General features: G+C 44.1%; 1 protein-coding gene across 4 annotated transcripts in view; it reads left to right on the top strand.

Moving 5' to 3' along the window:
* CACNB2 (calcium voltage-gated channel auxiliary subunit beta 2) overlaps positions 1–23211 on the top strand; it is a 203299-nt gene that overhangs the window by 164129 nt on the left and 15959 nt on the right. For 2 of the 4 annotated variants that reach the window (XM_036253850.1, XM_036253860.1), the window contains exons 5-9: positions 4483–4559; positions 10110–10243; positions 13774–13854; positions 14311–14369; positions 22962–23071. In XM_036253850.1, the coding sequence (XP_036109743.1) occupies positions 4483–4559; positions 10110–10243; positions 13774–13854; positions 14311–14369; positions 22962–23071 (461 nt within the window). Of the gene's footprint in view, positions 1–4482; positions 4560–10109; positions 10244–10388; positions 10409–13773; positions 13855–14310; positions 14370–22961; positions 23072–23211 lie in introns of all 4 variants that reach the window. The other 2 variants (XM_036253870.1, XM_036253881.1) reach the window with 1 other exon arrangement.

The following is a 23211-nucleotide window of genomic DNA, read 5'->3' as shown; positions in this document are numbered from 1 at the left end:
CCGTATTATCATCAGTGGAAAGAGCTAAGGTCATAGAACAGTAAGTTCGGGCTTCAGTGCAGAGGCAGTTTTACTGAAAATATTCTGGCGCTGAGCAAACTTGGTGACTGATAGTATCTGTCACTGTCGGGCCTGGCAGGAAGACGTTTGGAGATGACAGCCCTAGAAATCATTGGCAGAGAGCAGCCCTCGTGGCCTGCTCGATTTCATTTTCACTTGAGAAAATCAATTTTTCATTCTCCCTACTTCTAAGTACTTAAAGGGAAACTCTACAAGAAACCAGTTAAAATTGCCTTTGCAGGTAGCAATTAAATGAGTAATGTAGTAGGCTGGGGCTGAATAACCCTTCTAGTGTCTGGCAGTCATGTGCCCCTCCCTGAAAGGACCGCGAGAAGGGTTGCTCAGACAGAGGGACTCTGAAATAGAACTCCATGCAGCCAAGGCCAAGGACGCGGCACGCCTCCCCGCGTGAAAGGCGGTGACGTGGGCAAGTCCCTTCTTTAATGTGAATAGCTAGGCCCCTGTTCTCTCCAGCTTACAGTGCATTTGTTTATGTTAATGATGCAAATTCTTTGTCAACGATCATGTTTTAGTGTGAGCAAGAATTTTTTTTCAAGTGTCCACACACAAGTAAAATAGAAGATGCTTTTTAGTGTGAAACATCCATCTTCTTTAGTATTTCGTAACGGTCAGGCTCTTTCTGTTCAGATGGCTTCCTCCCTTTTTTTGAGAACGCTACCCTATATTTGACTTTTTTATTATTCCTTGGGTTAATGGGGGCTCACAGATTGTGAGATGCATTTGGCCATCAAAAAGTAGAGGCGTGGCCCTGGCCGGTTTGGCTCAGTGGTTAGAGCGTCGGTCTGCGGTCCAGAGAGAACCGGGTTCGGTTCCCACTAAGGGCACGTACCTCGGTTGCAGTTTGTCCCCGGCCCCGGTTGGGGTCATGCGGGGAGGCAGCCACTCGATGTGTCCCTTTCATGTCGATGTTTCTCTCTCTATCTTCCTCTCTCTCCCTCCCGCTCTACCTAACAAAAATGGAAAAATGTCCTCGGGTGAGGATTAAAAAAAACAAAAGTAGAGGCGTGGAGGTAAGCAAAGCGCACACCTTTTGCCTGTGGGATTGGGAAGATTTCTAGTGTTCTGTTGGCTTTAGTGCGCATTTTTCTATTCTCCGTGTTGATAATGGTATCTTAAAACTAGTCAGTAAAATGTTATAATGTGGAAAATCTCCATCTTCCCAGGCAGGGGCAGTTGGTAGTATGGTGTAGAGTTTGTTGAGGTTCGAAGCTATCTCAGCCGGAGGGTGTTTTGTTTGGGTTTTAGCTTGTTAGGGATAATTCAGCACTATCCAGCATTTTCACATCAAATCACTGGAGAAGAGGTTTCCGTGGTCAAATGGGTTTAGGACAGCAAAAAGTTATTTTAGGATTTTTTAGAGCCTTTACAATGTTAATGTGCACTGTCAGTCTGGACGGTGGGGGTGGGGATGTTTTTCTTGCATCTACTTAAATTATCTGATGAAAACCTTTCTTGGTTCATGTCTCAGAAAGAGTGCTTTGTAGAATGCATTGCAGAAAATGTGGGATGGACTCTTGTGGAGATAGACTGGTGTACTTTTCTCTGCTTCTTCATATACACACTGAGAAAGAAAAAACCACTTCTAAAGGAGTAGGGAGGGAGGCGTTTTTGCAGAAATGGTGACGGAAGCAGTTTCCTCTGCCTCCCCCGGGGCGTCCCTGGTCTCCTGTTAGTGATCAGCTCAGCATTCCAAGAACCTGTGGGGACAGCATGTCTATTAGAACCTCCACCTCACAGAGGAGGGGACAGGCCCAGAGGAGTTAGGAACCTGGCCACGGTCACCGACCTGGAAAGTGATGGAACCAGGGTGGAAACCGATCAGCTGACTGCAGCCTGACCTCCGATGGCCACCGTGCTGACGGTGAACCAGGCAGCCAGCACCTGAGGCAGCAAGCACAGCACAAACCATGGTCGCCATCGCCAGTGGTAGTATTCGCTATAGCAAATACAGTGTTTGAGACTGCATTTTTTTTTAAGTCCTATATGATCTCTGTACTTGGAGAGGGTAACAACATCTCATAACTTAGTCTAGAGAACTGACTTGAACTATGGTTCCCTTTCGTATAACCATAGACATTTTGCTTCGATTTTCTTTTTTTTTTGTTGTTCAGGTAGAGTGGGAGGGAGAGAGAGGAACAGAGAGAGAAACAGCGATGTGAAAGGGACACATCGAGTGGCTGCCACCCGCACAACCAACCAGGGCCGGGGACAAACTGCAACCGAGGTACGTGCCCTTAGCGGGAACCAAACCCGGGTCTCTTAGGACCACAGGCCGACGCTCTAACCGCTGAGCCAAACCGGCCAGGGCTGCTTCGATTTTCTTGATGTCATTTTGTCCTGTCTCTTTAAGCATTTCCCTAAATATGTGAAAATATTTTTACTTCCTTTCAGAGGTTTTTACATTTGTCTTCTAACATTTTGAATAGAGTCTTGTTTTGAGGACATAACCAGGAGTTAGCAGCATTTAAAAACTTTGATATATAGCCTGGCCAGTGTGGTTCAGTGGTTGAGTGTCAACCCATGCACCAAGGGGTCACCAGTTTGATTCCTGGTCAGGGCATATGCCCAGGTTGTGGGCCTGATCCCCAGTGGGGGGCATGCAGGAGGCGGCCAATCAATGTTCTCTCTCATCAATATTTCTATTTTTCTCCCTCTCTCTCTCAACAATAAAGAAAATATTTTAAAAAGCAACAACTCTGATATATAAAACCCGATGAAAGGCGAAGGGTGTACAATTTTGGCACAGCCCAAGAAAGTGGCATTTTTATAAAAATGAAAATAAGGACGAATTTGCATTCTGAACATTTTGACAATTTGAAATGTTTGTCACAATTTTACACAATTTAAATAATACTTTGACTTTTATTAAAATTCAAAGAGAATGTAAAACAAACCCATACTTGAACTGAAATTAGCCTTAGTACTTTAGAAAAAGAAAAATACCGGTAGAAATGTTTTGGTCCTGGTAATGGGTATTGTGTAACTACCAGACATTGTTTCTATAAATAGCACTTTTTATTCATTTTACTTACTGTCTGGTACCCTTGTTAAATGTACTGAAGTATCTTTGAAAACCTTAAAATATGTAGGGGCCTTATGCTAGTTGCTTAAAGTTTAGGATATTTGTTTTATGCATTAAAATCTCAGTAGAGCCCTGGCCGGTTTAGCTCAGTGGTTAGGGTGTCGGCTCGCAGATCAGAGGGTCTCAGGTTTGATTCCCAGTCCAGGGCATGTACCTGGGTTGCAGGTTTGATCCCTGGCCCTGGTCGGGGTCATGCAGGGGGCAACCAATCTACGTTGCTCTCTGTCTCTCTCTCCTCTCTCTCTCCCACCCTCTCCCTCCCTCCCTCCTTTCCACTTATCACTCTATCTAAAAAAATTAATGGAAAACTATCCTTAGGTGAGGATTAACAACAATACCAACAAAATCTCAGTATAGTAGCAATAAAATTTCGCCTGCTGCTGGTGTTTTAGTGGAACTTGCATTTTTGTATTATTGTTTGCATAAGTAAATACTGCACTTTGATGCACAGACACTGCAACAAATTATTTCCACCAGACCCTAGCTTGGCTTTGATAAGAAACTTCAGGCAATACGACTGTCCTCCTGAAATTCCATGTCACTCTTTTAAGCAATTCCTCTCCATCTCCATTCGTGAGGGCCATTTAGTAATGTGTTCTTTAGTGTGCTGGTACACTGGTAAAACAAAAATGCTGTTGTTCTAATGTGAACTCCAAACCTTCTAAGACACAGAACCATGACTTACATAGAGCTTTAGAATTTGGTGGTTCTGAAGTATATGCCCTTCAAATCACCCCTAACTTAACCGAGTTGAATTCTCCACGTTAGCCATGTTTGAGAAGTGTTCTGGACGTGACCTGAGGTTTAGGACTCCGTGGCACACACTGTCGTGGGCCTTCAAGGTTAGCTAGTTTTGGTATGGCTGTGTTTTTCCTTCATAGGTTGTTCACGAAAACTTGAGTCCTTTCAGCTGTAGTATACCAAAAAGAATCAAGCTAAGACAAAGGAGAAAGGAGCCAAATAAAAAGGAAACAATACGTTTCTGTTGCTTCGAAGAGTCTCTGAGAGCAAAGAAACAGAAGAAAACTGTTGTCTGCCTGTGATCCTGGCTGAGAATCGGAGGCTGCAGAAAAGACCTGAGTTCTCTTCCATTCTCCAGGGCCTTGCAGAATTACACCTGGAATTTGGAACAGAGCCTGGGACATGGCTGCTTGCAGAACTGCAGGAATCTTGGCTGGGACGTTACTTTCTGCCTCCTTTTAGGGAAGACAGATTTGAAGTTCCACAAAAACACAATGAGTTATGTTTATTGAGCAGTACAAATGTTTTAATGTCTGAAATAAGTGTCAGGTTTAATATACATTTTTGCTTTACTACAGTAAATCAGGAGGAAATTCATCATCCAGTTTGGGTGACATAGTACCTAGTTCCAGAAAATCTACACCTCCATCGTCTGGTAAGTAGGTGACAAGTGTGAACATTACAGACTGCATTTCCTACTTTCCTCGGCCTCCCGAGCTGTTAGTTTGCACACACCGAGTCCCTGCGGGAACCTGGGAGTGGCCAAAGGGGTCAAAATTAAGAACGCCCAGATACAGGATCTGGGGAAAGATTTTTCTGGCTTGTGGGAAAGAAAGTAAAGGAAATATGTCAGTGTGTCCCCTGTCCATGCCTTAAATGATCAAAGTGATGAAGGTGTTTAACTTGGTTTGTGTTCCTGGCTTCGGCTCAGGTGCCCAGCACACTGTCATGCCCGTTAACCACCACAGTGCGTGTGGAGTTGTGTCCCAATGTTAAGTAACACGAGAAGAAGAATGAAAACTTTGCAAAGGAAGATAAAATGAGGGAGTTACAAGCTCGACATGAGCTATACTCAAAAGGCTCTGTGGAAGATAAATAAAAGTATAAAAATTTTTTTTAAAAAGATAAAAATGCTTGTGGGAAGACTGTTCTATTTACAAAGGAGCAGATTCATGCTTAGGGTTCTAGATAAAATAATGGACACCCAGTTGAAGTTGAATTTCAGGTAAACAATGAATAATTTTTTAGTATAAGTCAATATTGTCTGAGATATACTTATACTAAAAATAGTACAGTGATACCTCGGTTCTCGAACGCCTCGGATTTCGACCAAATCGGTATTCGACCAGGAGATTCGAGAAACTTTTGTCTTGGAATCCGAACAAATATTTGGAACTCGAACTTCCGAGATGAGCCGAGTTGAGCCGAATGGCGTTCATTCGGCCCAGCGCGCCTTGCTCGCGTCCTCAGTGTGAGTGCAGAGAGAGAGTCACGCTTTACACTGAATTTAACCCTTAGACATACTGTACACTTTTATTTCTTGTTGAGACTTATGTTTTTCTACATATTATATACAAATTAGGCCAGTAAATAGGCATTTTCTGGGGCTTGGAACGAATTAATCCAGTTTCCATTATTTCCTATTGGGTTTCATTGCTTCGGTTCTCGAACAATTTGGTTCTCGACCGTCCTCCTGGAACGAATTATGTTCGAGAACCGAGGTATCACTGTATTTATTGCTTATCTGAAATTCAAACTTCACTGAATTTTACTCGCTCAGTGTGGCAGCTGAGCCATCTGTAGAGCCTGGGGTTCCACAGACTAGCCGGGTCGGTGAAAGCCGTGATCAGTCTTGTTTGCTACGAGGCGCAGCAGAGAGTCGCAGTGAGATTGTGAGGACGGCCAGCAGAGCACCTGAGCAGAATGGAGGTGCAGCAGAGAGTCGCAGTGAGATTGTGAGGACGGCCAGCAGAGCACCTGAGCAGAATGGAGGTGCCTAGAGAGTCTCAGTGAGATTGTGAGGACGGCCAGCAGAGCACCTGAGCAGAATGATTCCGCAGCTGATTTCTAGGAGGCCGAGATTGGGAAGAAGTCAGTACAGAGACCAGCTCGTCAACGAGGTTCAGGGACTGTGACCGCTGCTTCTTAGGCACAGGATTCCCCTGGGACTAATCAAACCCGTTCCGGACGTTGGGGGCTTTTAGAGCCCAATCAAGGGCCTCTTAGTAAAAACAACAAGACTTTTTCCATGAGCAAGATCTGAACACAGTCAGAAATAAGTCATTATAGGGTGCACATTGATTTCAAAAACCATGTACGTATAATTTGGAACAATTCTAATTTGCTCAAACTTAAGTAAAATAGTATGTTTGAAAGGAACACTGAAGCTTTTCTGGGTATCATGTGAGGCGGAGGTTGTCCCTTGGCCAGCGAGAGGTCTTTCCTGAAGGCACAGAAGGAAGGAGGCTTGTCTGAGCGGCTTCCCCAGCGTGTGGCGGGGCGGTGGCTGCAGAATAGGTCGCTGTGTTTTGAAGCTGTCAGGAGGCCGCAGAGGCCAGAGCCGAGGCTCCTGAGCTGGGAGCAGGCTGCGTCCCATGATCAAGCGGCAGCTCCTCCGCAGCGTCAGCCCCTCTAGCCAGGGAGCCCCGCGGTCCCTGTGGGCACTCGCTGCCTTCTCGCCGCCTTCTCGCCCTCGTGGCTACAGCACGAGAGCAGGTGCATTCGGAAGAAGATGTTGGCATATTTGTAAAATCCCATTTCATTTTTGTCGCCACATGTTTGTCATTGCTAAGAAGGAAGTTCAATGAAGGGTTTAATGTAATAAAATCAAGATGACTTAAAACTTTACCCACGTTTTCTACAGATACAGGACTGAGGAATAACTTCTGAATACCAAGAGTAGAAAATACTGCTGTCTGAGTGGATTAGAAATGTTTAACCAACTACAAATTTTATTGTAGGGAAGTCAGAATCGTGGTATACCTTTTTTTGTATCAGTCGCCCACCTTATCTAAAAGAACACTTCCTAAATTCTACAGGGAGGGTCCCCCACCCACCTGGAGGGAACACCGTCTAAGCCCTCAGTGGGGATTGGCCTGCGATGGGCATAGTCATCTTGGTTTCCCAGAGGCCCTGTCTCCAGCTCTCCTTGCCCAGGGCGAGACCAAAGAATATAAGCATCTGCCCAAACTAAATATATTTGGAGGTTCTGACGGATTTGGAAAAGGAAACATTTCAACTTCCTGTCTGGGAAATGGCATGCTGTACAGTGCATACCCGCACCCACACAAATGTATGCCTCCACCTTACTCCTGGGTGCCACTCAGCTTGACCCAAGTGTCTAAGATCAAACTAAAACTTAGATCTCAAAAAATGTTCCCAAGGCTTGCTATCTATCTATCTATCTATCTATCTATCTATCTATCTATGCTATGAGGAAGAAGAAAAGAAACTAATTTCAAATTTATGGAAGCTGTTTTTCCCAAGTAAATACCAATGTTTGCCAAGGTATGCAAATATAAGTAAGAAATTAAAAAGGGGTAATGTTTCTCAGCATAAGGAGAGCTGTTGAGTAGAATAAAGTATATAGAACTATGAAAAGAATTAAACATACTTCTTAACTCTTAGTAAATGTCTTTCATGTGTTTTGAAAGTGGCCAGCTGTTGGAATGTTTGCAGCTTGGGGTTTTGAGTCCTTGTGACCAAAGGCAGGTACATTTCAAGCCCGACTCAGGCTGTATGTGGGTAGCCAAGAGCGGGGCAATGTCACAGCTCAACTTTGTATACCTTTCCCCTCCTCCTTTAAAAAATAAAAAAATCCATCTGCTGATCACAGCAGAATCAATGGATAAATCATAAAATCCAGTCCATAGACTTTGCTATCACAGGGTCCTGTCAGCTCTGACATGCAAGCAGGTCTCGGTTTCTGGAAGGCTCTCAGGGTATACTGTCCCTTTAAGTTGAACTTTGTAGGCTCAGTAGCAGATGACAAAGGTGAACGTATACAGGAATTTACCACCAGAAGAGAAACTTACCTGATGTTCGTTAAGACGTAGTATAGGAATAGTGAAGAAGTGACCCAGATCCTCTCCATCATATCTAGGAAGACACCAGTGACATGCTTATTTACTGAGATGGGACTCAAGGAAAAACATTATAGGGTCCCATAAAAGTCAGCAGCAGCCCGGCTGGTGTGGATCAGTGGTTGAGCATGAACCCATGTACCTAAAGGTCTCCGGTTCGATTCCAGGTCAGGGCACATGCCCAGGTTGTGGGCCCGATCCCCAGTGGGAAACATGCAGGAGGCGGCCAATTGATGTTCTCTCTCACTGATGTTTCTATCTCTGTCTCCTTCTCCCTTCCTCTCTCTCACCAACGTCAATAAAGAAAAAAAAAAATTTTTTTTTAAAGGCAGCATTGACCCAAAGCCCTGGGTCCATTTTATAATGTTCCCTGGCACAGTATGCGTACAGCTAAAGAGGAAGACATGTTTACTAAGTACATCTAGCTGAATCCCTGGAATTAACTCAGGCCATTATTCCCTTCACTGAAGAGAGAATCATGCTTCATCTTTATGCCCGCAATAGCTGATATTTGCAATATTGCACAGACCACCCCAGGTTTTACATGTCATCACAGGTGTTTGACCTCATCAAATGAAAAGGAACAATTAAACAGGAGAGCCTTGTTTACAGAAAGGCAGAGTCATCTAATATCCATCATAATTTCAAAACTGGAAAAGAATGTGACACCTGTCAGGCAATCTCCTGTCTCTGAAAGGTTAGCAGTGGTGCTGTGCGCACAATTCAGCCCATGTGTCACAGGGAAGGGCAGTGGCTTTGCAGCACCCGCTGTCCGTTATTTCAAGGGGGTATGTTGTCCCTTAAATCTGAATGTGCTGTGGTTTCTGGTGGGAGGTAGCGGGTAACACGCTCTGATGCTCTCCTGGGTGATGGATGGCCTTCTTTCCTTCTACTTGACCTCGTCTAAGCCACAGGACAATTTTCTAGTGAGCCCAACTCTGTGATATCTTCTGCACCCTGACACTGGGGCCAGGACCCCCCCGGGGAGCAGAGGGAACCGGAAGAGCCACCGGCTGTGAGGAGGGCCCTCCCCTCAGGGCGCCAGTGCGCATGGCAGGAAGGGACTCCAGGGCCGGAGGGCGAAGTTCTGTGTCCTGGCTCTGCCCAACTTTTGCCAAGAACAAGTCCTTTAAACTCTTTAAGCGTTTCTCTTTTAAAACTACGAGGGTTGAAAATGGTCTTTAAAGTCCTTTCCATCTCTGATTCTACCGTTGATCAAATTCTCTAGTAACAGCACGTGGAAGTGTTTTATAAACTTCAAAATAGGATGATGGACCTTTTCAACATTTATTTAGCACTTAATTTTCAAGTGATATGTGTTCAGGGTGAAAAGATGTTAAAAAGTGAAAGCGCAAACCGAAACCTCTCCTCCAGCTAAGGAGACCAGTGTCCTATTCTCTTGGGTCCCTGTGCCCTCCCACCCTGCCTCTTGTATGACCTCCAGTGGCTTTGTGGACATCATAGGAAGTCTCCTTATGTCCCTTTATTAGACTCATGTCATTTGGAGATCATTGGACCTGGTGTTTCCCCAGTAGCCTTCAGTCAGGGTGCACATATCATCCTGAAATCATTTTCACCCTGCCCTTTCAGAACCCTCTCTCAATCCTTTCCCTGTGTATGCCTTCTTTGTGTGGTCTGACGTTATGATTTTCTATTCTCTCTTTCCCTTAAATGCCTGTTGCAATTTGAGAGAACTTTTCACGTTGTCCTATTTTCACACAAAACCAAGCAAACTTGGAAATCCGAGGCACCCGTGATGAAGGTTCCCGCTGGAGTTGCTTATTACCTGAAAGCTTGTTTAAGATATTGCAAGAAGCGAAGTGTTGTATGGAAAGTATCAGTATTATATTTGCAACTACAAATGGAAAATGTTTTTCTAAGAATATTTTTTGAGACTAGCGTAAAGTTGATCAAGCAAACAGATAATAAAGGCCACTTTCAGTTTTGTTAGATTTAATTACATTGTATTCTTATTGTGCTTTACCTTAAATTTTACTTTGTTTACTGAGCACTCATTATAAATCTTTTGCTAAGGTTAATTTTTATTTGCTTTCATTTTATTTATAATCTCTTTTTCCTCTCCTGTCTACCTGATGATTTTTGAATTGTTTGTCTGTATATAGCTATAGACATAGATGCTACTGGCTTAGATGCAGAAGAAAATGATATTCCAGCAAACCACCGCTCCCCTAAACCCAGTGCAAACAGTGTAACGTCACCCCACTCCAAAGAGAAAAGAATGCCCTTCTTTAAGAAGGTAACATTAACTTCCAAGCTCCCATCTGTCCGCCTGCTCAATTGCACTGCGTCACATTTCTAGTCCTGTTGACTGTCTGCGTCCTTTGATGAGCCAATAACATGCATGCTCTGTTATTCTTTGTTTCTTTTCCATGCTGCTGTAGCTAAGCAGAAGCAGAAATCGGTAAGTCTACATTGACATAAGCTGTGTTTATCCTGCCACTGGCATCATTAGCATTCAATCCCACGGTTTCATGAAATGCAAGCATTTCTGTCCTAAGAAAAGAACCTACCAAACAGCTAATTGAGTCCATGCATTGCAAACCAACTAAATTCAGTGAGTGACCTGTGAAAACACCATTACAGTACTTATCCTTTTTGATGGAATACTATCTACCACCAAGGGAACTTGTTTAAACACGTAAGGCTGTCGACCACCGACGCCGCCCTAGGATGCACCTCCATTGCGCATGCTTATTCTGTCTGTCTTTCTCTCTCTCTTTTTTTCTGGAAATTTAACTTATAATCAAGCATATTAAAGCCATTATTCGATTCTGATTTATGATATCCAGATACATAGCTTGTACTAAAAAAAAAAAGTTATTCAAGTCTTAATTTAGTCAGTATTTAAACTTCTAATCCATTAGGTGCAAAATCTGCAGATGAACAAGACCAGTGGAAAACTGCAGGCTTGTTTTGGCGGTTTACTGTGAGTTTTTCCTATTGTCATATATAAATACTCTCCCGATGTTCTCGCCTCCTCCATCAGTCAGATGTCAGCATGTCACCTTTTGGACAAGGGGGCAGTGGCCATGCGTAGGGCCTTTGCCACTGGCCAACCAAGGTACCACCCAGCGATGCCCCTCGTCCCCTGCCTGAACTCTAGGTAGTTCTGAGCTTTTTACCCCAGACAAAGTCTGGTTTCTTTCCGCCCATTTTGTGGCTTCAAAGCATTATTTTTAATGGAAGTCTCCTCACCAATGTCCACTCATTCCCTTCTCTTATACACCCCTTTCCACAGCCAGCTACGCGGCCTTTGTAGTCATACTTCCTAATGTCACCAAGTCCTACACGGCCATGGGTATGTCATGACACATCGATGTTGAGTAAAACCTACTCCTCTCTGAACTCTCCACTAAACCCTTTTCCGCTAAAGCCATCAATGAGGTGTCGGATACTGAACTGGGAAGTTGTTTTTTAAATAAATGATGGTTGTGTTATTAATGGAAGACCTCAGCGCTCCAGGCAAAAATGAAAGCACCTGGAATTGCTGTGTTCACCCAGAAGCCCCAGCCCGTCTGCCTGGTCCTCGCTTCTTGTCACAGCGGAAGTGACTAGCACTGTGGAAGTCAACGTTGCTGAGCGGCGCTGGGCTTCAAAGAGCAGTAGCATGAACTAGAACCTTGGTAGACAAGAGAAAATTTTTTTGAAGTTTTCTTATTCTTAAATTCCAAAACTTTAAAAATGTTCATCACAATTTTTCCACTGAAGAATTTGAACGACATAAGGTTAGCAGGAAAGGGTAGGTAAAAACGATGAGCCGTAATCAATTAAAGCCGTAATCAATAGGGCACCAAGTACCAATATTCCATCAAATAAGGTAATTTCTGTAGCTACCTTATTAAGACGCTGACTGATGACCAGCACTGGGTGACCCTTTGCTAGCTGGCAGTCACAAATCGAAGGAAACAAAGACCTGTCAAATACTGGGCCACTTCATACGAAAAGGCTTGGAATCAAATTTCTTGGTAGCCGTTCCTCAAATGCATGCAATTTATATTCCTAATTACGCTGGTGGAAAAGGTGTTCTCATCCTTCATAGTTGTAAAGACTTGGCTTCTAAACATTTTCAGAATGATCCCAGGTGGTATAACTCTCATCATTTAATAAATATGCTTATGATGCCTTCGGCACTGGTATTCATTCTTCTTATGTTATTGATTACGTGGTCAACTTCAGTGCAGAGTTCTAAATCAGAACCAGGCTGACGTCAGTGGGAAGGTTGTTTTCCACGTCTGAGGCTGCTTTTAGAGTGGTGCTTGTGTGCGTCCATGCTGTCACTGTCCTGTGTGTGTCTCGTTTATTTTTCTGTGTCAAAATGCATTCTACCTTTATTGTGGCTTTTTACATTAATTTTGAATACTAGGTAAAATTTGAAGCTTTGAAACTTGACAGCACAATCACAGTAATATTTTGTCCCCTCTGATTTTATCTGTGGCATTAGCAAAATCTCAGACGGAGGCTTTAGAATTCAAAATGGTTTTTAATCCCCCCCCGCCCCCCCTTAAGCAAGTTAAACTTAATCAGATTCAGGAAGTTTGCAATGAGCAGTTTAAAGCAACAATAAGATGTTCTGGAACAACAGGCTGATGCAGAAATTAGGTTCCATTTGCACATCACTTTATCAAATTCTTAAAATAGTTTAAAGATATTTTTCTGTTGGTCTGTGTGACTAAAAGAAATTCTTAAAATATATATTTTTTTCAGATGCTTCTTAATGCAGAAAGATTCATATTAGAGTGGTTTGTTTACCTCGGGTCTATGGCCAGAGCCCTCTTTTCTGCATTAAAAAACATCATTGTGGGGATCAGTGCAACAGTTTTTTGCAAAATATCCAAGTTTAATCAAACAAATTAGTGGTTACCTGTTGTTTTAGAACATTTTTATTTTGATAATTTTATGTGAGCTGAAAAGTTTTAAAAATTGCTACCAAATTCAGCTTCACTCCCTTCTTTTCCAAAAGAAAGGAAAATGTTGGGGGGGAAGCCATGAATAGGTTATGTAAGAGAAACACTACTCAGCGCCCCTGAGAAGCATTTTAAAGATGCAAGTTGGTAATGAACTTGTTGAGGCCCCTGGAGCAGGCTTATCACACATTACCCAACTTTCCTCTAAGACACTTAAACTTGGCTTTTTACATTTCAAGACAGAGAAAACCAAAAGCCTGAAAATATTAATCCCTGAGCTGTGAGCAGTGATCCTGCTGCCTGCTAAGTTAAACTCTTACACTGAAACAGGACGTTTCGAGTATTTGGTAACGAGAGTTACAGTGTTTCAAAATTAGGTTTTATCCAGGTAAGACAGCCACCTGAGACGCGAAGGTACTGAAGCCTTTCTCTTCTCTGCACTTACCCCTGTGAGGTGTGAAACGCGGCTCTTCAGGGAACTGCATCTGAAAAGCAACCTTAACTCCAGCCTGAAGCACCTGCTCTGCATGAGGCGTGCCTGTCTGTTCTGCCCACTAGTCCTCCTTCCAAGCAGCACCTCTGCTTTAGGGACTCATCTGGTCGCAGCATTTCTTAAGGAGAGGAAAACAAAACAAAAAGAACTGGAGACAATTCAGTAACTTGAAAGCTTGAGGAAAATAAACCCACCAGTCTGTGATTGGGTTTATTTAGAAAAGAGGCAAGTTAATTAAAAAAAAAAAAGAAAGAAATGTCTGGAAAGCGAGTGCCTCATATTACAGAGTTCAGAAAGAACCGTTTTTATGCACAATACTTAAGTTCCCCCTACCTGTTAACCATCTGAAGCCCTCTCCTCTCTCTGCAGACAGAGCACACGCCTCCCTACGATGTGGTACCGTCCATGCGGCCCGTGGTCTTGGTGGGCCCTTCCCTCAAGGGCTACGAGGTAGGTCGCTGCGATCGCGAGCACAGCGCCCTCTGCCGGCTGGACTGCTCGGCGGCTCCGGCTCCCTCTCCTGACTCGAACTTAGACCGTAGAGCGCTCCTACCGCAGAGCGTGGTGTTCTTCCAGCTGCGGTGTGCATGGCTTCCTGTTTGGTTCTGTTTTCTTTTCTGGGCTGTTGCTAGTTTACTCGGCCCCAGGGACACAGTCTCAGATGGAGAGTAACTGAAACCACTTGTGATGCAATGAACTGTCTCGAAAACATCAGGATAAATTCGGGGAACTTGGACTTTTTAAGTGTCTTTGTATCGGAACTCAGACCAGAAAAATGTGCTCTCACATGCTGCTTTTTCCAAATGGGAAGGCCGGGTTTTCAGACATGCTTAAGAGGAGTCAAATTGTTTTGTTGTAATAGTAGCAGCTTTATTGTCTTTTAACTTCTTGTTTGCTCAATTGCAGGTCACAGATATGATGCAAAAGGCATTGTTTGATTTTTTAAAACACAGATTTGAAGGGCGGTGAGTATTTCAGAATCCTGGGTTTTGTGGATTTTGTCTTGAAGATGATAAAACCTGGGTGGGGCAGGCATGTGATCCAAGAGAGAACGACCCTCAGAAGTCTGTGGGTGACAGGAATAAATTCCATCCAGTTCAATCTGATTCCATAAACATTTGTTGTATTTTCTCGGCACATCCTCAGACCAGGATGATCCATCTCACCGTTCCTGCACCTGCATCCGTGGGCTGAACTCGCCCAAGTGCTTGCTGATTAGTCTCATCCCAAATTCATGGCCAGCTGGCCCTCACTGCTGTCAAGAAATCATACTAAATATCCCTAAATACCCCATTTACTATTCTGCTCTTCTAAAAGATTGTCATACCAACTCTTCTCTCCTCAGACCTGTACCATCCCCTGTTCATCTTGCTCTCTCCCATGCATTCGCTTCCTATTTCATTCAGAAAAACGAGACATTGGAGAACCTGCAGGAGTTCCCACCACCACACCCGTTCCCACCACCACCCCCGTTCCCACTTGCAAGTTTGCCTGAATGCTCTGCTTTTCTCTCATTACTATGAGCAGTGATCAACCCACCCACGTGGGTACTAGGCTCCACCCCCCACCCCCACCCCAACACAGCCATCACACTCTTTCCTCTCTCCTCATTAGTCCTTCTCATTGTAATGGAAACACCATAAGCATAGAAAACGCAGTTATTTCTTCCTTCAACAAAAAAGTTGACCTCATTTCCCCTGTAGCTGTCTCATTTTTCTCTTTTTTTTCATAGCAAAACTCCTTGAACAAGTTGTATATACATGCCCTCTTCTCCTAGTTATGTGTCCATCACTCAACCAAAACGAGTCATGTCAGCTCACTCATCACGTCAGAGACCCTCATGTTGCTAACTCCAGAGTGACTCTGCAGTCCTCCTCTTAACTGGCATGGAGGATCACCATCCTCTTTTAAATATTTCGTTTGGTTTCTGGAACCACACCTGCCTGTTTTTTTTCTGTCTCGCTAGCTACTGTCTCCTTCGCTGGTTCTTATCAACTAGACACCTTGGAAAGCTCAGGGCTAAGTCCCTTGCTCTTCTTGCTCTTCTGTCTACACTTTCTTGGTGATTTTATTTGATGTCAGATTTTTCTTTTAATCCTTACCAGAGAATATTTTTCTATTTATCTTCAGATAGAGTGGGAAGGAGGGAGGAAGGAGGGAAGAAGGCAGAGAAAGAGAAAGAGAGAGAAACATCAATGTGAGAGGGACACATCAACAGGTTGCCTCCCACGCAACCCGACCAGGACCAGGCTGGGGATGAACTGCATTCGAGGTATGTGCCCTTGGCCAGAATCAAACCCATAACTCATTGGTCTGTGACTGATGCTCTAACCACTGAACCAAATCAGCCAGGGCTGATGTCAGGTTTTTAAGTGGCATTCTTTCATTGGTCTCTCCTCTTAATTTCAGACCCATATATCTAACTGCCTACTCAGCATCACCACTGAGGTGTCTAATGGACTTCTCAGACCTAACCTCCCAAATTCCCCGCAACCTGCTCCTCTCATTGTCTTCCATTTCTCAATGGATAGTTTCTTCATCTTTCAGTCCCAAGACCTTTCAGCCCCAGATCATTGAACCATCCTTGACTGTTCTTTTTCTCTTGCATCTCACACCCAAATACTGTTACCTACCTGTGTCTTCAAAATATATGAAGATTCGATCCACATTTTACACATTCTCTGCTTTTGGTCTGAGACATTATTATCTCCTCCCTGGATTATTGCAGTCAATAGCCTCCTAACGTCCATCACTGCTCCCTGAAAGTCTGCTGTCAATTGAGCAGCCTCAACAACCCGGGTTGGCTGTGAGCTGGATCTTATCACTCCTTTGTTCAGGTCTATTCAGTGTCTTTTCTTTTCATTCAGCATGAAAACCCAAGTTCTTATAGTGACCTCAAAGACCCCCTATGGCTTGACCGTCCACACCCCTCTTGCCTTTGACTTTATCTCTTACTACTCTCCCCTTGTTCCTCTGTTCCTGCCACAATGATTTCCTCGTTATTCTGGGAGTCTTCCAGACAGCCAGATACATACTTCCCTCAGGGCCTTTGCACTTGCAGTTTCCTGTACTAGGAGTACTTTTCCCTCAGATGTTCTTCTTAGTATATGTGCATGCATTCACACGCACACACACACACACACACACACACTCATCATTGGTTGATCCTGGCATGTGCCCTGACTAGAAATTGAATGCGCAACCTTGGTGCATGGGGTCGATGCTCTAATTAACTGAGCTACCTGGCAGGGCTGAGAAATGCAGAGATGTTGAAGACACTCACTGCCTTTGCCTATAAGGAGCTTATGTGTAAGCCATAAATTGAAACCTCAAGCAGTAAAATATAAAGTAAATCAAAGGGTCCGGCTGGTGTGGCTCAGTGGTTGAGCACCGACCCATGCACCAAGAGGTTGCCAGTTCAATTCCCGGTCAGGACACATGCCCAGGTTGTGGGCCAGATCCCCAGTGTGGGGTGTGCAGGAGGTGGCCAGTTGATATTCTCTCTCATTGATGTTTCTATCTCTCTCTCTCCCTCTCCTTTCCTCTCTCTGAAATCAATAAAGGAAAAAAATAATAAAATAAATCAACGAGCAGCTCAGTGGATGTGTGTCCACATAAACAGAGGGAGGATTAACACTGATTTAAGGATGTCAGCATCCAGGAACCTATGGATTTTAAATGGAACCTGTGGTTTCACTACCAAGTATATCAGGAAGAGAAGGGGCATGTCCACCAGAGGGTATGAGTGTGTGGCGTCAGGGTGTGACACAGCATCATATGTGAGACAGGCTACCCGAGCGGTCCTCGAGTCAAGCCCAGGCAGAGCGGTGGTGACACAGCGGGGCCATGCCCAGTGTGTCATGTCAGTCATCTTGGACTGACATCTTTTTCCTCTCCTCCCCTCCCCTCCTCAACTTGCTTCTCTATTTAGTGAGCATATTCTTGGTGCCAGGCTTTACGAGGAGAAAAGCAGATAGGACCTTGGCTTCCAGGCGCTGATAGTCTGTGGAAAGGCAGCCTTGAGCCATATAACCAGGGGCTCCATGGTAAAGGCGAAGCCCACTTCTGATAGGAGTCTAATGAGGAAATTCAAATACGGGGCTGGTGACTGTCTGTGTCATTAACAAGATGACTGTGCTGCCTCTTCTCCACGTTCCTGTCTCCTCCTGTCCTTACAAAGTACAGCAGATGGTATCTGTAGGTTTCGGAGTTCTTTTAGATTTCTTAATACAGTACATTCTCCCTCGACCACGCCTGCTTCTACGACCATTTCCAATTTATAATGACTTTCGGCAGGAGAGGCGAGGACAAAAAGAGAAACTTCTAGGAAGACAAGTATTATTAGGAATCAAACAAAGGACTGAAAGAGACAGAAAAGGCAAACAGTTCAAGGAATAAAAGGACTTTATGATCAAAGTCTACCTAACCAAATGCACTAATTGGATGTTTGGGTTTTCCATCGCTTTATGAAATATATTTTATGTTGTGCCAGGAAACACAACGTGGTCCTTGGGCCTTTGGCGTGGTCCAAGGCCGTCTGGCTCTGGCCAGGTATCAAAGGCTTGCCTCTGATCGGGCCCGTTTCGCTTTCACTTCCTTATTCTTGGCCCTGTCATTTGTCACACTTTGGAACTGTGCACATGAGCGTGCACGCCCAGAAAAGCCTGCGAGACTAAGCACTGTGCTCCCCGGGACTGAGGTACCCTCTGCCCTTTCCTAAAAGCCAGAGATGGGAAGTGGGCTGGGATTTCCTGATTACGGCTTCTGTTCAAACCCAAGTATGTTGGAAGAGAGATTCCAGCCATGGGGTGCATCTTGGACCTGTGTTAAAAGTATCAGCCATCCAGATTGGTGTCACTGAAGGATACACATACAGAATATCTGCATGTTGTAGCAGCCTTTCGTTTCTGGCCAGAAGTAATTTCCATGGGGCTTTATGAATGGACTCACCCTGGCTCCTCGACTCAGAGAGCTGGAGTTCAGCTTTGTAGGCCTGTGATCACCAATTAAAGATCCTTGAAGGAAGTAATAGAGTCCATAAGGCAGAATTTCTGAGAAAGCCATACAAAAATGGAACTTTTTGTTTTACTCACGGCAAGACAGTCAGAGTAACTGATTTGTCAAGTGTCTTTGCTTTTGGCAAGCCAAGATAGCAGTAGAGGGTAGGAAGTCATCAAAAGCATCAGGTATGTCTAATTCTAAATAGACATGTAATTCTAAAAGGAAAAAGTGAGTTACTCATTAGTTGTCTATTAAATAAACTAATTGTTTTAAGATTAAAGCCAAAGAGGGAGAAAACAGGAAAGGAAGTGCTAGTGATGAAAAGATTCGAGATAGTAATTCTTTTCTGTTTTTAAATCTAGCTGAGATCATTTGCCACAGCCTGGAGAGTTGTCAGAATCATGATCCTCGTTGTTAAAATAGCATTTAAGTGTGTCAGGTCAAAGAAAAGATGATACTTCATTATCCTTTCTGTTGTGTACAATAGGGTAGCCCATTTAAATTGCACGACTCTAACCACTGTGTCATGTAAACAAAGCAGTTTCCCGACTCACCTGGTAGGACCGTGACAGTAAATGAGCAAGGAATCAGGGACAAGGAGGAAAGCTACCATTAGTGGTGAATTCGGTTGTCCGCCCAGTGACTGGAAAATGTCAGCTCTTAGCACTGAAGTGTGTCGAATTCATACTGGATCGCTGTAGGGACATGTATATGTTGAATCTTGTGCAAAGGGATCCCATTAGAAAATCAACAATCCTGGAAAACATTATATCACTTTATTTGGTGGGAAATTTACTTGAATATGAGACAACTCCTTCTACACTAGTGGATGCGTACCTTGGTTGCATATTAGAATTACCTACAGTGTTTTAAAAATAAAACTAAATAAAAAACAAGGGCTTACATTCCACCGGTGACTAACTGGAGCCAGACCTCTAGGGTGGGACCTAATGTAACTTACAAATGTACATGGCCATTTGATGTACCAGAAAGGGTGAGAGCCACTCCTCTAAACCGAATTGTCCCCAGAGTGTTGCCCTTAGGATTTTCTAAGGGCTTTTTTTCCTGGTGGAAACTCCAGTGATGACAGTTCCCACAGCACACCTCAAGGAGCCGATAGCACGGGCCGGTCTCTGACAGCACACAGCTCACCGGCAGGCAGGTGGCGGACGCCTGGCCGGGCAGTACCATGTGCGGAAAGGAAAAGGCTGGGGACAAAGGGGAAGGCGCTGTCCTTCTGCTGATGGGTTTAGACTTAAGACACTCTTGTCTGTCTTGTCACCACTGTGATCCCAGGATGGTGCCCATTACAGGGCAGCCTCTTTAGAAGCACAGGACCCAGATTCTGGTCGTCAGCAGTGCGTGGGGCCCGCTCAGCTGTGCTAGTAGAATGCCCAGCACCCCGGGTACCCACGCTTCCTCTGCCTCGAACACCCCGCCCACGGTACCCATGTGGCCCAGTGGTTGCCAGGGGCGGGGTAGAAGCAGGATTGACCGCAGAGGGGTAGCACGGGGGACTTTGGGGGGTAGTGGAATTACTCTACATCACGAATGTGATGGCGGATATGAACTCCGTGAATTGGTCCCAATTCATAACGGATCAGTTCTGTGCTCTACAGATAATTTTTTTGCAAAATCCAGTCATCCCTTTCCAGACTGTACTGAATGCACTGTTGTCCGACTGGCAGCCAGTTTTAACTGCATTAGCTGTACCTTTTGTATTGATTTCTTGCCTCTAAAGAACGTACTTAACTTGCTACCCAGGTTTTCAGTGTTAGGCATTATCTGACCTCTCCCGTGGAGAATGCAGCTCCCGTGCACCTTCTTCCCGTCTCTCACACACCTGCACGCACAGCTCATCCTCCCGTTTCCCAACGAAATTTTTGGCTGGCTCCATTTTAAGTATGTATTATAGCCATGTAAATAGTCTTTAAGTGGGCCATGTCATACATGTGATTATTTTTTCATGTGTGTTTTCTTTGCTGTACTATGATAAATAATTTTACTTTTTATACTTACTTGCTTAATTTCCTAGATGTTTGGCACTAATTCAGCCCCAAATCCCACCTGCCCCCGCCCCGTCCCCGCCTGGTCTAAATCTCCTCACAGTAGATTCAGATGTACCAGATAGTCTCTCAACTTCGTCTTTTTGACTCCCTCTCTGGGAGGTTCTGGCCCGCTCCCATCAGGATGGTTTCTCTCTGCACTGGGGTACCTTTGTCATTCTGGGGCCTCCCTTGTCACTGTCCTTGGGATTGCTGTCTCCTTTCCGTTTGGGTTGGAGCCCCTTTTTCCTGGACCCCTTGGTGTCTTTCAGGACTTACCCTGCCAATTTAGTCAACAACATCCTCTAATAGTTTCTCTAGAAAGAGTACATAAAAACTTTCTCTGAGACCTGTCTAAAAGTGTTTTTGGCCTTGGCCAGTTGGGTGTCATCCCACGCACCAAAAGGTTGCTGGTTCAATCCTGGTCAGGGCACATGCCCGGGTTGCAGGCTTGATCCCTGGTAGGGGGTGTGCAGGAGGCAGCCGATCGATGTTTCTCTCTCTCTCTTCCTCCCTCTCCCTCTAAAATCAATACAAAATATTTTTAAAATAAATAAAAATGTCTTTAATCAACCCTTCCATTTAAGTGATAGTTCAAATGGTAATGGAATTCTGATTGGAATGATTTTCCCTCCGAATTTTTAAGGCTTTGTGCTCAATGGGAACCGTTTTTCCCTCTGGACGCTTTTGGATTTTGCTTTGTCCCCTGCGTCATGAAATGTATACGGATATGTCGTTCAGCCATTGTGCTGGGCCCTTTTGATTCGGAAAGTCAGACTCTTAATTCTAGAATTATTTTCTTAGTCCCTCTTTTTTTAAGTTATTTTTTAAAAAATGTTTTTATTGATTTTTTTAGAGAGAGAGTAAGGGGGAGAGAGAAAGAAACATCAATGTGCGATACATCCGCTCAGCTGCCTCCTGCACGCCCCCTACTGTGGATGGAGCCCAAAACCTGGGCATGTGCCCTGACAGTGACCTCTCGGTGCATGGGACGATGCTCAGCCACTGAGCCACACCAGACCTCTTATTATTTGCAAGTTGAACCTTCTAGATAATTCTCTCATTTTTATACCTTTCATCTCCTGTTTTCCATCTCTTTGTCACTTGTTTTACCCTTTAGAAGATGTTCTTAACTTCATCTTCTAACCCTTCTGTAGGATTTTCATTTCTATTGTTATATATTTAATTTCCAAAAACTCTTTCTTCCTCTGAGTTTTGAAATAGAAACTTGTTCTGGTACATAGGTATACTCATTGCTTAGCTTTCAACTTTGAATGTTATTGTTGGTTGATCTTTCCGTCTCTTTTGGTCTCTCGTGTGGGAGGTTTTCCTGAGAATGCCCAGTGAGCATTGCTGCGCTCAGGTTTAAGAATGGGCTGTGAAATACTCAGCTAGACATTCCATGCCATCGGTGGGGCTTATCACCTTTGTTTCCTTATGGGACAGCCTCTCTGGACAATCTGTGTAGAAAACCACCAATGTCATTATCTCTAGGTCTTTTCTCTTTGGAGGTCAGATTCCCTAGAGAAAAATCTTCCATTTAGAACCCTTTATTTTCCGAATAATACGTATTCTCTGCTCTGCCTAGGGTCCCCTGGTCAGAGACCCTCTGTTTTATTGCCCGTGGAGACTAAACCAGCACACAGGGAAAGGATGACCACCGGGTGGCTTGATGTAGTGGAGGGGAGGTGGAGGGCTCTAACTCTGAAACTCTTCAACCAAACCTCCTATTCTAGTCCCCCCTTCACCTTCTTCAAAGATAAGCAGACCCTTCTGCTTTTTTCTTCACCCCCTTTCTTACTGCTGGATGGTGTACTCGGCTGTCTCCTGTCTAAGTCATTTGTACTTCCTAGCTTCCAAACCTTCTTCTCACTTCTACCCTATCGACAGTGACCCCCAACTAATTATTGTCCGTCACAACACCGTGTCCTTTCCTTTTCGCAACAGTCATCTTAATCTTTAATTACTTTACTCATTTATTTTCTTATTATTTGATGATCTCTGGCCATTAGATTCTTAGCTCTCCAAGGAAAGACCACGTCTGTCTTGTCTTACTCATTTTGTGCCAATCATAGCACCACATGTACGGGAGGGTCTGTAACATGGGCTCAAGGGAGCCTGGGTTCAAATCCCAGCTTCGTCATTTTTAGTTAATATGTAACCTTGAATGGAGAATCTATTTATGGCTCATTTTCTTCATCAGCAATAGTGGTTTATCGATAATAAGCCCGTCTATTAAAGTTTGGGGGATGATTTAATGAGATGGTCCTGGTAATGAGATAATGTTTAGTACATACTTGGCAATTGGTAAGGAACCAATAAATGCTAAGTTAGGTAGTGCAAGATTAAAAAAATAAATGACCAAGTGCTCTAACACTTTTTGGTTTGAAAATATGGTCATTTTATTTATATATATGTATATTTCATACTTAGATGAGTTTAAGGCATGTATTTTTGTCCCTTTTTATTCAATTAATAACCCCAGGGTCTTCTGTTACTTTTTCCCAACAGGATATCCATCACAAGAGTCACCGCTGACATCTCGCTGGCCAAACGCTCAGTGTTAAATAACCCCAGCAAGCACGCAATAATAGAAAGATCCAACACAAGGTCAAGCTTAGGTAAGTGCGCGCTGCGGATGGACATAGCTATTTAAACACATCTCCCTGAGGCTGCCGATGAGAAGCTCCAACTAGATGCTAATCCCGTGTGTCACAGAGCAGAGACTGCTAGTGGTGCAGTCGGAGTGATTTCGTGGCAT

This window comes from Molossus molossus, unplaced genomic scaffold, assembly GCF_014108415.1.
Source record: "Molossus molossus isolate mMolMol1 unplaced genomic scaffold, mMolMol1.p scaffold_m16_p_1, whole genome shotgun sequence".
Taxonomy (NCBI): Eukaryota; Metazoa; Chordata; class Mammalia; order Chiroptera; family Molossidae; genus Molossus; species Molossus molossus.
This window is presented reverse-complemented; position numbering and strand designations above follow the sequence as displayed.